At 32.1% G+C, this 15093-nt stretch overlaps 1 protein-coding gene across 3 annotated transcripts in view; it reads right to left on the reverse strand.

Annotated features, from left to right (window-relative positions):
* The window catches only part of LOC142328628 (ATP-sensitive inward rectifier potassium channel 11-like), a 92690-nt gene that overhangs the window by 21770 nt on the left and 55827 nt on the right, over positions 1-15093 (reverse strand). For 2 of the 3 annotated variants that reach the window (XM_075372473.1, XM_075372472.1), the window contains exons 3-4: positions 13118-13363; positions 2225-2455 (exon numbers count right to left, since the gene is read on the reverse strand). In XM_075372473.1, coding sequence (XP_075228588.1) covers positions 2225-2455; positions 13118-13363 — 477 coding nt within the window. The remainder of the gene's footprint in view (positions 1-2224; positions 2456-13117; positions 13364-15093) is intronic. The other variant, XM_075372474.1, reaches the window with a different exon arrangement.

A 15093-nucleotide genomic window follows, 5' to 3' on the forward strand; every position in this document is an offset into this window, starting at 1 on the left:
TATACTTTTTAGTAAAAATTCTAGTTGCAGAGGCGTGCTGCAGCACGCCCTCCACAGCTAGGTCCTCCGGGCGGGTTGCCCTGGTGGAGAGCATCTCGGAATAAGATTATTAGGTGACCAAAATTGATTATTTCTTGTATAATTTTTTTTTTTTTTAATGATGAACATTGATTAAATTAGAGTTAAATTAGAATTTTAACTCTAGAAATTAAGACTAACGAATCGGAATTTTCCACTACTGTACATTCCGGCCCCTAATGTTTGGTTTTAGTTCATTATTTTATGAAGAAAAACATTCACATAAATATAAAAATGTATTATTAATGTGTATTTCGCATATATATAGTTAAGTTAATTACTTAAATTAACTTAAGTTATAAGTTTCTTTCATTTTTTTTCAATTAGTTTCGAATAAATAATTTGTGTTTCAATGACTATTGTTGTATTACCTACTCTGCTTTTATTAATGCATGGTTTACTAAATAAATTATTTTAATATCTAAACAATATTATTTCATCTTTTCACTAAAACAGTTAAGGGATTTGATCAAATCACTTTCATGAATTAGGGATATCACCCCACAGAGTTGTAATTTTAATATCTTCCGTGAACTGTTCATTTACCTTAAGGATTTGATCAAATCACCGTTTTTATCATCTCCCGGCGACATATCGATATATAATAATTTAACAAGTATACACCTGACCACCAAGAGACTTGTACTACCCAATCGGGATTTTCTGCTACTGATCGGTACATTCCGGTGCTAAGCTATGGGGGACGGACACACAAACACAGACAGACATATACAGAAATTCCCTTTAGTTGGGTAGGATAAAAATTAATTTTAACTACGTATAGGTATTTAATATTAAATTAAACAGCTTATATAAATACCTTAGTACATTTATCTCTTTAAAATTACACGTAGGTATGTAAAAAAGTATGAACTCCAAGAAAAAAAAAGCTTTCTATTTTATTAAATACATATTTTTTTAAACAGTTTTTCAGCTACTGTCAGGTCTCTCTCTCTCTCTCTCTCGCTCTCTCTCTCTCTCTCTCTCTCTCTCTAATCTCTCTCTCTCTCTCTCTCTCTCTCTCTCTCTCTCTCTCTCTCTCTCTCTCTCTCTCTCTCTCTCTCTCTCTCTCTCTCTCTCTCTCTCTCTCTCTCTCTCTCTCTCTCTCTCTCTCTCTCTCTCTCTCTCTCTCTCTCTCTCTCTCTCTCTCTCTCTGTGTGTGTGTGTGTGTGTGTGTGTGTGTGTGTGTGTGCGTGTGTGTATAATCAAATGCGAATTACTGCTATCGGCTTGCCAAGCCTGACGTAGCTGCAAATGCATTGCCATGTGTGTAAATATACTGGTAAACATGTAGTCTGGAACAGATTGAGGTCGGCTACTCCTGAGGTATGTTATTAATTGAACCCCAACCACCAAATAACACCAGTATCCACAGGATGTAAGTGTAAATATATCAGTAAAACATGTAGTCTGGAACGGACTCTGGCCGATTACTCCTGAAACGTGTTGTAATTGAACCCCAACCACTAAATAACAGCGGTCCCCACAGTCTAGCATTCAAATCCATATAAAAGTAACTCCCTTTACAAGAATTTGAACCTTAAAATTCTTGATTTCGAAAATCAGCTAATTTTGCGATAACGAGTTTAACCATTAGACTAAGCCGGAGGATTACATTTCCAAATAACTGTTTTAAATCTAATATTTAGTTATGTACTTTCAGATATGTTGTGTAAATGTGGTAATTTGTTCTAATAAAGAATTACTGTATATCGCTTTACTGTATTCTGAACTCAAGTGAGTTACTACAGTACTGTATTTTTAATTAGGCTAAAAGGGAAAGTGCTTAAAACACTTTACAATTACCGTAGTTACCGTTCCGAGAAAAAAAAAGTGAAAATGAATTCAAGCTACAATGATGCATGTGTTCCACAATAAAATACAGTACTGTATGTTTATTCTTCTACATATCATTTTATCCCATAACATTCTCATTTTTAATTCTAACGTTCGATAATGTATTTTAATTGTGTTACAACATTAATTCAAATGGCATGTTTTATTTTTCTTATCAGTTTGAAATAACGCGGTTATAACAGTTGTCTCCAAATGGCATCGTTATAACGAGGTCGTAATATATTATAAAAATATTTTTATCTATAATGTGTAGAAAATGATTATTTTTAAAATCAAATATATGTAATACCTGAACATTACAGCTTGAGATCTCATTTTTGGTCTTGCAAATTTAGCGAAAACTATTCCTGACATTGCTGCCTGAAGTAACGATCCCAAAATACTTTGAACACCTACTAAAAATACAGCCTCAGGACATTCAGTTGTTGGTGATCGAGTCCCGTAACCAGATGAGTATTGAGTTTCCATTGAAAATAGAAAACATGATATGAAGTCATCCATTGATGTTACACATAGCTCCCTATATTAAACATAAAATAAATTAGAATTTCTCGTTTTTAGTTAGATATAAGATCATAATAAACGATTTTTATTATATAAAATAAGCAAAATCATAATTGAAAAACTAGGTAACTTTTACGGTAGAAAATTAAATTACTGTTTTTTTTTTTGCTATATGAATTAATTTATTACGGAAATTGAAACTTGTGCCTGGGAATATGGAAATGAAAATTTATATGGTTTTAAAAATACGATGCATGAGTATTTGAACCCGGGACTCCGGATGAAAAGCTAAAAGATACCATTCCGCTACGGAGATCGGCATTCATTTCTGCTGGAACCGTTCATAAATTGTTAAATAATTATTTATTTTTAATAAAAGTAATCGTCACATTCGATAATGTGACGTCACATTTTATTTGATCTTAATCAGAAATCAATTCGTTTTATTTTTTATTTTTATTATTATTATTATTTTTGCGCGCTGAGCATTTGTTTGCTATCTATGTTTAAAAAAAATAAATAAATAAATTTGGGAACTTTTAAGTTTAGGTGTTAGTACGAAACATGTGCTTTTTTACTATAAATCTGTCCTCAGAAATACATCATCTGGACACCCTCCACTTTACTTAGTCATGACCATCCTCCTTCACTTTTATTTTTCATTCCTTGACGTGTGACAACATTGTAAACATACATTACGTCAGTCATAAGAAGATCGATGAAAGAATACGGGTGAAGTATCTTAAACTTTAAATAAAACTTAAGTGGAAATTCAATGAGGTTAAACATTGCATACGTTCTATCTCCTACAATTTATTACAGTAAATCTTTTTCTCTTTTTTTCTGTCATTAGCTGTTAACAATGCTAACAGCCCAGCGGTAAAACCACACTTATCGTAGTTGAACTTTGGTGATCTATGGAAACCGGTTAATTAAATATGACTACAGCCGTTTTTGGCCTTCACTTGCAAGCTTACAGCTCCCAAAGTTGTTCCAATTAATTCAAAACCATCAGGTTGTAAAATGATGCAATTTTTCTTATTTACCAACCTGTACATGGCTTCATTTTGTTTTACGATCTTCATGAAAAGATTTCATAAAATAAGTTTTTTCTTAACGTTTCGTTTACTTCCTTACTTTTGACGTCGTTAACGATTACGTTAATTATTAGAAATATTTAAAGGTAAATAGAATAGTGTTTTAAACCGCCTTTATTAGCGCTAACATTAATTAATCCAGAATTAGTTTTACATCGAGAATCCAGTTGTTTTAAAAAAATAAATTATCAAATTTCTTCGAAAAAAATTTATTTTAAAGATCACCAATTTTCATAATTGTCTCTTAACATTTTATATTTTAAAACAATTTTTTATATTATTTATGAACAGCCTCTTTTATAATTAAAATAAAAACAGAGAATGATCCTTTTTTTATTTATTTATCGTAGTCGTTAATACAAAATTCACGGATAACCGGTCGCTTCTAATGATTTCCCGAAAATAAACAGGTCTTCTTTAGATTATTTGTTTCTTTTTCCTTTTTAAAATTGTTTTACTTCATTGTAATTGCAATTTTATTATTACATGAAATGAAATGTTTGTTTTCTTTAACATAAACTATTGTTACATCAGATGCTATATATTTTTTCCTTCCATTTAAATTACTTCTCATTTCTTTCCCTGTTTTTTAGTGCACAGAAACAAAAATACCAAAATGCTATACAAAATAATAAATTACCATGAGAAACCTTTTACTTGAATTCGTTTGTAATATTTAATGGAATTTGCAGCGACTCATTTTTCTTTAGTTAAGAGTATATGTAAAAAGTAAATGAATATAGAACGTTCTAAAAGTAACAATGTAAAGTTAACTTTTCTTCATTTTTCAAAGAACTTTTCATAATTCGTGTGTTGTACCTTTATTTCCTACTGTGATCATCTCATACAGATAATTCCTAAGTAGTATATTAGCAAATTAAAAAATTTAATTTTTTTAATATCCAGTTTATAGAAGAAACGTAATAGATTTCAAATTATTTTCCTAGGTGAATGTAATACCGTAGTCCCGGTAGGGGATCCCTTTGGGGGTTCCCCCACTAGAGGCGAGGCGTAAAGACTGGAATCCCGGTGGAGAATTCTCGTTTGGGAATTTCTCATTTGAGGTATGACATGCAAAAAGACTGACATTTTAGTAACTTATTCTTGGATTTGTCACAAGTTTAGTTATTTGTAGTTTGTATATTATAACAAATTTAGGATTTGGCATTCTCTCATTTGTTGGTTTTCGATAAATGCTATTATGTTTGTTTACAGTTAAATTAAACATTGTTTAAAAACTTCAAGTCGGTTGAGAATTCCGCAGATTGTGAAGTTAGGACAATTATTCGATTTATAAAACACGAAAAATGTCAAACCAGCTGATATCCATCATAAAGTTAGTGAATTTTATGGTGAAGTAGCTACGAGTGATGGAATGGTTAGAAAGTGGGTGCTTCAGCTCATTGCAATGTTATGCATGACGAGCAAAGAAATGGGCGGAAGGACGCCCATTCCTTTGCTTGTAAATAACAATTTCCTTACATGAGTGGATGAAAAAATGAAAGAAAATCAACGGTGTGCAATCTTCGTTGTGTATTAAATTTCCTGAAATTTCACAAACAGTTCTGAATGAAATCGTAACGCAAAACCTAGGTTATCACTAACTACCTTTTTGGGTGCTGAAAATGTTGATGGACTAATTGAATAAATTTCTACTGTCAACATTTAATAAAATACTGACGGATGTCCGATTGAATAATTTAGCTTGGAACAAATGAATCCCCAGCTAGTAGTCCTAAATTAGCGCCGAGTGACTGCCATTTGTTTCTCCACCTCAAGCGATTCCTTGTTGGTCAATGCTACGCGGCCTACAGCGAAGGCAAAAGCTGAGTTTATAAATCACCGATGTAAATGTCTACCGAGGCATTTACATCGGTGGGATCCCAACGAGGCCAGGCTTATTACTATGAGATGTAAAAAGTCAGAGGGCGAAAGACGACTCCCGTTAAAGCCCATCAGGGCTAGGAATGATGGAGGGGAGGTGTGGTGACCGATCGGAAGCGTCACAAGGCGAGTGTCTTCCCCTACGGGGTTGGGAAGGTCAGCGCTATGACACGATGCCGACCTGAAAGATGCTTTACAGCAGTTATACAGTGATGCAGAAGCTCGTGTATCGATGGAAGGTGTCCCATGTTTTCGCGAATCGGTTAATCAGTTGGGTGAGAGGACTATAAATTATAATAAGTGAGCGAAATTGGAAGAAGTCTTATACAAAGTCGACAGTAAATTTGAGTAAACACACTGATGGAAGTATCCGCTGAAGCCTTTGCATCGGTACATTCTGACAGAGGATAAAATAATGACTGATATGTAATCAGGTATAGAGAGTCTAAACGATGACCACCGGAAAAGCCGGTCAGGAGTGTTTATGAGCTGAGAGGGTGGTGTGATGATTAGGATCGTTGCAAGTCGGATGTCATCCCCTACGGAGGTCAGAGTGTGCGGTACTGGTTTTTATCAGTGGAGGCATATGTTTGCAAGATATGAAAAGTGCCTTGATAATGGTAAACGTTTTGTTCAAAAATAAATTAAGTATGCTCTTTCATGTAATAACAGAATTATTCAGCTCAAAGTTTTGTGAATTTTTAATTACAAAACGATTCTTACTTTCCGGATACTACTCGTGTATATATACCGATAACTAATGTATAGGAGACGAAACAAATTTAATTTTACCTGTTTATGTAATATATTAAAGAAAATAAAAATTTTTTAAATTATGCTACGAGCATTGTAATTAGAAAGCAATATTTAGCTGTAGTCTATAGTCTACACATTCTCAATTTTCCACTTGGAAGGATAATTTTTAGAAAAATTACCAAATTACAAACTTCTTTCAAAAGCCCCAAAAATATATTAAATAGGTAAATTGGTAAATCTAATATCAGTTTAATTGAATAGTTTAAACAATACAATAATTTAATTTTTTAATCGAATACCATAATTGCGAAAGTATCGGATATGCTGCAAGGTAACATTAAAGTTTTCTTCTTAGAACTGCTCACAGAGAAGTGATATTACGAGGATCATTCAATATTCCATACCGAAATTATTCTTGAGCTAAAACGGTTTATGTAATCGATGAAACTTTTTTTCATTTTTCAAATTAATCTCCATCAGCAATGACGCACTTGTCCCATCTCTGAATCAACTTATTTATCTCTGTTATAAACAATTTTTTCTCTTGATATCGGAGCCAATTTAACATTTTCTTCGATTGGTCATTGCCTTTAAACTTCTTATCACAAACCGCCTACTTGAGTGAACTAAACAAATAGAAGTCCGATGAGGCCAAGTCAGGACTGTATGGTGGAGATGAGATAGTACTTCCCATTGCGATTTGCAGGTAGTTTTTCGAGTTACCTGTTCCGTATGAGGCAGGGTATTGTCGTAAAGCAGAATAATGACTTTTCTCTGTAGTTCAGAGCGTTTTTGACGATAATATGAAAAATCTGGCCTTTTTGAACTCTAAAACTTATCATTATTTTTCCTGGTGATGGGCAGAGAACGTTTAGTTATTTTAATCCAATAACTAGTCCAGTCAATGGGGAAAAAGGTCGGTTTTTGAACAAAATTAGTAGCGTTTACGGAAGTAGATGGGGTTGTAGATTAGGATAAGTATAATTTATTTATATGCGACTGGACAAAAGTTTCGCTAATTACGTAAAATGGCGGCCGTTCAACCTTTATGAAAACCGGTTTTTTAATTTTATAGGCTAAGGTAAACACCTAAGGCTAGAATTTTCTGAATAAAAGTTGTGGGCATTTGCAGTACTTATAATTTAAGCTCTTAATCGTTGAACTTCGTTAATTAGATACTGAAAGAAAGCCGAAAACCTTTAAAAATGGCCGTTTTTTGTGAAGCCAATATTTATTGCAAAAATAATCTTTTTACTATTTTTATTATTTTAAAAGTCAGCTCTTAGAATTTCAAATTCAATGAGTGGTTATACAAGATAATTGGTTTATTTGTTGCCGAGATGTTGTAATTTGTTTATGAAAAGATTCTTCAGGCAACTGTATTTATTTTGACTTTTAAGAATATTTTCGTGTCCGTTTCTAGTGTAATCTATTCTTCAAGACTTATACTTTAAAATGTGGAAACTTTTAGACCAAAAATCAATGTAAAACTTTTTTAAAATTCTTCCAAAGAATGAGCGAAAGATAGAGCGTCCTCGCGCGGTAGTCGTGTAGAGCGAAACGATTCGCGGCAGTCCCGTGCGAATAAAACTGAATTCATAACCTGAAATGACGTAGTGCGAAAAAATCGCTCTGTCTCCGCGAATTTTGGACGGATAGAGATTTTATTTTTTAAATGGGCTTTTTCGGCTTTTTTGCCGTAACTAATAAACGAAATTCATCGTTTAAGGGCTTAAATTATAGGCACTGCAAATGCTCACAACTTTTAATTTTAGCATAACTGATTTTGAATGATATATTTAGACTGAATTGTAAAACAGAAGTATTTTATCAGAAAAATGAAAGATAAAAACAGCAGTAGTAATCGATTTTGTATAAGAAAATTCATTCTTATTTACCAGATGATTATTTTTGTAAATAATTGTAACATTTGTTGAGAAAAATGTAGTTATATTTTTCTCAAGAGAAAAAAGACAATACATTGTTGGATAAGGAAACTACTGTCAGTTTAATAATAATAAAAATAATAGAGAGTTGAATAAGTTTAAATAAATTTGTTTTGCTGAAAGAAAAAAGAATGAATTTAACATTTTGTAAAAGAAATAAAAAAGGAAACTGTGTTATCATTTTTTTTTTTAAATAAATATTTTTATTTCTGTATGACGATAAAAGAAATAATCAGACTAATAATAAACGAAATAGATCGGTTTTTCTTTCATGACATGTTTCTTTGTAATTTTATTTAAAACGTTTTACAAATATTTCCTGTTGGTTGCTCAAACGTAGAGTAAAATTTTAACGTGGTCTTACTGTTTTAGAATTTTTTACATAAATATTTTCTTTAAAAAAGAATATTAATGAAAAAATAACAGTTTTAGAAAAGTGTAAAAAAAAATTTAATATTTTCTTATAAGACCAAATGAAAATGCTTTAGATTATTACATTTTTATCAATTCCATGGTTTATAATTACTGTTTATATAATAATTGCCTTAAAATATATAAAATACTTATAAAATAATCTTAAGTTACCTTTATTTAGGATGTAAAATCCAAATCGTGTCCAATTTATGCAGTATTTTTACCTTTCTTAATGCACTTTTATTAAAAGTAATTGCATTTATAATAACACCGCCGATTTTTTAAGTTATTTAGTATCACAAACACGGTTTGAAATGTCTATCCAAATCGTCATGTTGAAATTCTTTGTTTTTCAGTGAAAACAACTTTTAGTTAGTTTTTCCTGGGATAAATCCTTTGAATGTTGGCTTCATAATTTTCATTATTCGTCTGGATGGGTAAAACTTTTGTGTTACCATTTTTGATCTGTTAAATGTGATTTATAATATTTATTACATGTACGTTCAGTTTTTTGGGAAAAGTAGTCGTTTTGATGCTTCATCTGTTGACAGTATATATTTACATAATATGGAATTATTTCGCATTATTTTCTAAATATTTTGTTGTTGATTGTAGGTTTTTCAATCTGATAATTTTGTGCCGTTCGTAGAATCTTTTAATGCCTCGGCCTAGTCTTTTTTTAAATCTTTTTTGGCTTGAGAAAGAACATAATCTAATGTATTTATTATTAATACCATACGATATTTCTTTATTATAACCATCATAAGGCTTTTATTTCTGTATATTATGTAAACTTTTAGAGTCACCCTCTTCAAGAATCGAGTATATTTCACTAACGTGAAATTGTCTCATAAATATAATTTTAACACATTTTTTTTATTTATTGGGATAATAATTAATTAAATAGATTTAAGGGGTTTATTTAATAATATTATATATTTACTCTTATTATTTGTTCCATATTTTTGACAAATATTCAACATCGACAACACTGAAAATTAAAAAAAAGGTCTTGAAAATTCTTGTGTTTTCTTTGCCCAATTCGACAACGGCGAAAAAACTATCTGAACGTCTGACGTAAAATTAAAAAAATATACATTTGTGTCATATAATTTATTATTTGGTTCGGGAGGCCATTGTTAAATCTAAAAAAAATACATTTTATTATTATTTACAAGTTCTTTAACTGAACTTTTTTTTTTGTCTTCAGTCATTTGACTGGTTTGATGCAGCTCTCCAAGATTCCCTATCTAGTGCTAGTCGTTTCATTTCAGTATACCTTCTACATCCTACATCCCTAAAAATTTGTTTTACATATTCCAAACGTGGCCTGCCTACACAAATTTTTCCTTCTACCTGTCCTTCCAATATTAAAGCGACTCTTCCAGGATGCCTTAGTATGTGGCCTATAAGTCTGTCTCTTCTTTTATTTTTCCAAATGCTTCTTTTTTCATCTATTTGATTGCATTTTATATCGCTCCTGCTTCGTCCATCTTTAGTAATTCTACTTCCCAAATAACAAAATTCTTCTACCTCCATAATCTTTTCTCCTCCTATTTTCACATTCAGTGGGCTATCTTTGTTATTTGTAATACATTTCATTACTTTTGTTTTGTGCTTGTTTATTTTCATGCAATAGTTCTTGCGTAGGACTTCATCTATGCCATTCATTGTTTCTTCTAAATCCTTTTTACTCTCGGCTAGAATTACTATATCATCAGCAAATCGTAGCATCTTTATATTTTCACCTTGTACTATTACTCCGAATCTAAATTGTTCTTTAACATCATTAACTGCTAGTTCTATGTAAAGATTAAAAAGTAACGGGGATAGGGAACATCCTTGTCGGACTCCCTTTCTTATTACGACTTCTTTCTTATGTTCTTCAATTATTACCGTTGCTGTTTGGTTCCTGTACATGTTAGCAATTGTTCTTCTATCTCTGTATTTGAACCCTAATTTTTTTTAAATGCTGAAAATTTTATTCCAGTCTACGTTATCAATTGCCTTTTCTAGGTCTATAAACGCCAAATATGTTGGTTTGCTTTTCTTTAATCTTCCTTCTACTATTAATCTGAGGCCTAAAATTGCTTCCCTTGTCCCTATACTTACCTGAAACCAAATTGGTCTTCTCCTAACACTTCTTCCACTCTCCTCTCAATTCTTCTGTATAGAATTCTAGTTAAGATTTTTGATGCATGACTAGTTAAACTAATTGTTCTGTATTCTTCACATTTATCTGCCCCTGCTTTCTTTGGTATCATGACTATAACACTTTTTTTGAAGTCTGACGGAACTTCCCCTTTTTCATAAATATTACCCACCAGTTTGTATAATCTATCAATCGCTTCCTCACCTGCACTGCGCGATAATTCTACAGGTATTCAGTTTATTCCAGGAGCCTTTCTGCCATTTAAATCTTTTAATGCTCTCTTAACTGAACTATTTTTTTAATATTCACTTGATTGTGTTTTGTGTTTTTTTTTTTTAGTACTTTATTGTCTCTATGATAACTTATAATCTCATTCTTACGTTGACTAATTCAAAAATATTTATTTTTCTGATTAATCTTAGATTATGTATATTATCTGTTAATTTAATTTTCAAAGTTTTACAAAGTCTGGACAGTATTATTATTTGAGAAAATGTAGTATAAATATACATACAAGAAACGGTACATGAACATAAAATGACAGTAAATAGATCCTTTAAAAAAATATGGATGGCTATTTAACCTCTTTTTTACACATTTTTTAGTGTATACTGAAAGAAATCATGCAAAGTATAATGTGCTTATGAACAAACATAAGTAGGAAATTTGAATAAGCAGATGGACATTGAAGAATCTTTAAAAGAGTATTCTCATACCTAATATAAAAAAAAAATAAAATATTTTTTATTTTTCTGAATTTTTCCAATACCTAAATTTCAGATTTATAATATGTAAATGAGGTGTAGTCTTGTTTGGACCCGAGCCAAATATTCCAGAGACGTGTAATTAATTGAACCCCAATCGCCAAACAACACCGGCAAACATCTAGTTTTGAAATTCGTGTATAAAGAACTAATTTTTTTTAGTATTTGAAGCTCAGAACCGAATACAACATAAATAGCAGAAGTTACATCAAATTTCATATCGTTTACTAACTTACAGTATCCTGAAAAAATGCCTGTAAGAAAAGAAAGAAAAAGGTGTTTAACGAATTTCTCTTCGTTTTTCACAAATATATTGTACATGGATATATACAATTAGTATTCGGGGCTTTTTGTTTTTTAACAATTATTTTATTTAACGCTTTTTTGTTGTTTCTGTTACTTTATCATTCAATATATTAATCATCTAGCTAAGGTACTGGACTTTTTTGTGAGAAAGCTGCTACTTAAATAGAAATTTGAATGATTATATGCGTGTAACTAATATGTATATCGGTTAATTAAAATGATTATTATAACTAAATTCAGTATTAATTGATGAGAATTTGGGATATTGCACAGGTTCTAACTTGTTTAATGATAATAGGTAGTGATATCGCACACAGGATTTTGAACTATCTACTCCATCATTAACAGCAAGCACGCAGGCCATACCGGTAACATGCAGCGTCCAGACCAGGAGAGCCTTTCTTCTTTTACTGAGAACAACTTTCGCTTATACTTCGAGAACAATGAATATTTCAAAAAAGTCACAAGAGGAAAAAAGTGTTTCTTTTTTATCTTTTTATGAAAATATCTAAATTTGAAAATAGCGCAATTTTAAAATGGTGTACCCAGTGTCGCATACCTACTTTAGTTAGATAATTTTTAACCCCCGGATCAAAAATAGAAGGAAAGACCAAGTCCCGGCCCCGGGGTGGGGGGCCCAAGAACAGCATAGTAGGCTTGCCCGGTTGGTTTCAGGCAGACAAGAAGAGATAAAAGATCTAAACCGTGGACCGACCTGCCATACCGGACATACAGCCGATAGGTGGGGAGACCAATTAGAGTCACAGGGAAACTTCCTTGGGACGAGTATTACTTGATTGCAGAACCTCCCCAGGGGAGCAGAAGGAAAAAAGGTTAGACAAATTAAGATAGCCTTATGTTACTTCCAAACTGAAGACCTCATACTATCCAAAAGTTAGTTGTAATTGGTTGGATCAGTCAAGAATAAACAAACATACATAACATAAAATACATTACCACCCCTCCTGCGGATGGTAATAAACCAAAGGAGTTTGTGTCCATTAATGAATACATTTTAATATTCGCAGTTAAATGTTCATAACTCCATTGATATTTCAAATCATCCCTAGGTTCATCCATTTTTTTTTTGGAAATTTAGCATTTTCAGAATGTCTCATTTTTAATGATCACAATATTGTTAGGTATTTACCTTGCCCAAAAGCGGCACAAAAATGTTTGCCGTACTGTATTATTATTATTAATCGGATAAAATTAGCCTTTTTTACGTTATTTATTTTCGCATTATCCTTAATGTACTCATTTAATGAAATCCAGTTATAAAGCTAATATACCTGTTACGTCCGGAGCAAGTAACCCCTTAATTTAATTACATATAATAGATAATACAAATCACCTTACTTGTTTGGATCATGAAGTTCGTGTCCTTTGAGATCGCCGTGTCCGAAAGCAACAATCCAATATAATATTCCAAATATAAACCAAGAAATCACAAAACTGGCAATTAATACAAAAAATAACACTCTCCATCTACAGTCAACTAAATAAGTAAATAAATCCTGAAACGCTGATGACATACCACTTAATGGAACGTGATCTTTATATAAATTTGTGTACCCATTTTTAGTTACTGCTCGTTTTTTGTACCTGTAATAAAGAATAATTCTTAGTAGTACAAAAGTTTTGTTCTGTTTTATGTTTCTATAAATAATTTTTATTAACGTATAAATGTTTTATTAACTATAAATGTTTTATTAACGTATGCATATAATGTCGACTTGTTTTATTATACGACAAGTTATCTCTAAAGTAAAGACCGTTTCATTGTAAAAATGTTTATTCTGAAAACTTTATAAATATTTTTTATTTCTCTTAAACTACCTACCTTATATTACTTCTCTATATAATCGCCACATGAATTAAGACATTTATGGTACCAATACACCAGCTTCAATATACCTTCGTCGTATTCTTCTGCCGCCAGTCCATTTAGTAACTGATAACAGCATTTTTAAGTTCATCGTCATTCGCGAATCGCTTACACTCATAAATTCTTTCATTTTCCCAAATAAATTGTAATCAGAAGGAGCTAAGTATGGACTATATGGTGAGTGTAAATTTCTCATCCAAATATTCTCAGTAAATCACGTGTCCGACCTGCAACATATAGACGTGCATTATCATGCAGCAGGACGACGCCGTCGGTCAGCCGCCTACGTCGCCGATTTTGAATGGCACGCTGTAACTTACATAGAGTTTCTCAGTAGGCTTCCGCATTTATAGTCGTTTCATGTAGCATGAAATTAATCGGTAATATGCCAAACCGATCCCAAAATACTGTAGCCATCATCTTGCGTCCAAATGACTGTGGCTTGATCTTTGTTGGTCAAGTTGGTGATTGAAGATGACGCCATTCACTTGACTGCCGTTTTCTCTCTGGCGTGTGATACGAAATCCATATTTCGTCGCCGGTAACAATTGAATTAAGGAACTCATCACCTTTTTCTGTCTAGCGCATAAAAATTCCAAAGCAAATCCCATTCGGATTTTTTTCTGACGTTCCGTTAAGACGTGTGGCACCCAACGTTCACAAACCATTTTGAAACCTAAATTATCATGATCAATTTCGAACGATAACAGCTCTTGAAACATCAGGAAAAAGAAGGGCCAGGTCGGAAATCGTTGAGCGTTGATCTTTTCTGATTTCATCATCGACGCATTTCAAAAAGTTCTCGGTGATTATTGAGGGCCTCCCAACGTTCTTCATCATGCACATTAGCTCTGTTATTTCTAAACCTTTCACACCATTTTCGGACGTATCTTTCATTTATTACATTATCAACGTACACAGCAACCAATTACCTATGAATTTCAGCCGGCTTAACCTTTTGGTGGTTTAAAAAACGTATTACCACGTATTTCACAGTCGGCGGCAATACCGATTTTCCTATTTTATAACTAATAACTCACATGTAATCAAAGATGCTACAACAGGATAACTTATAGACAACAATGCAGTGTGTACGTTACTAGCGTGGCAATGAACGACTCAGGTTCGCCAACTGTAAGGACAGAAATTTCCCAGCGGTCTTTACTTTAGAGATATCCCTCGTACTTTCCAGCTATTATAGATTTAGATTATAGATATTATAGAATTACTTAGTAGTGTTGTAATAGTAGAGTATAATAGCGATATAATGCGTCAAAATGTTTGTAAACGAATTTTTAATTTTTTAATGTTTTGAGATCACTTCGTAGTAAAAAAAAGTAGGACCTAATTTTGTATTTATGGTATTCAGAGATGTTGAATTTTAGTGTATGTTTTATTATATACGCGCGGACGTACACGAGTATGTATTTTTATTTTTACAATTTTA

Source organism: Lycorma delicatula, chromosome 8 (genome assembly GCF_047948215.1).
Source record: "Lycorma delicatula isolate Av1 chromosome 8, ASM4794821v1, whole genome shotgun sequence".
Taxonomy (NCBI): Eukaryota; Metazoa; Arthropoda; class Insecta; order Hemiptera; family Fulgoridae; genus Lycorma; species Lycorma delicatula.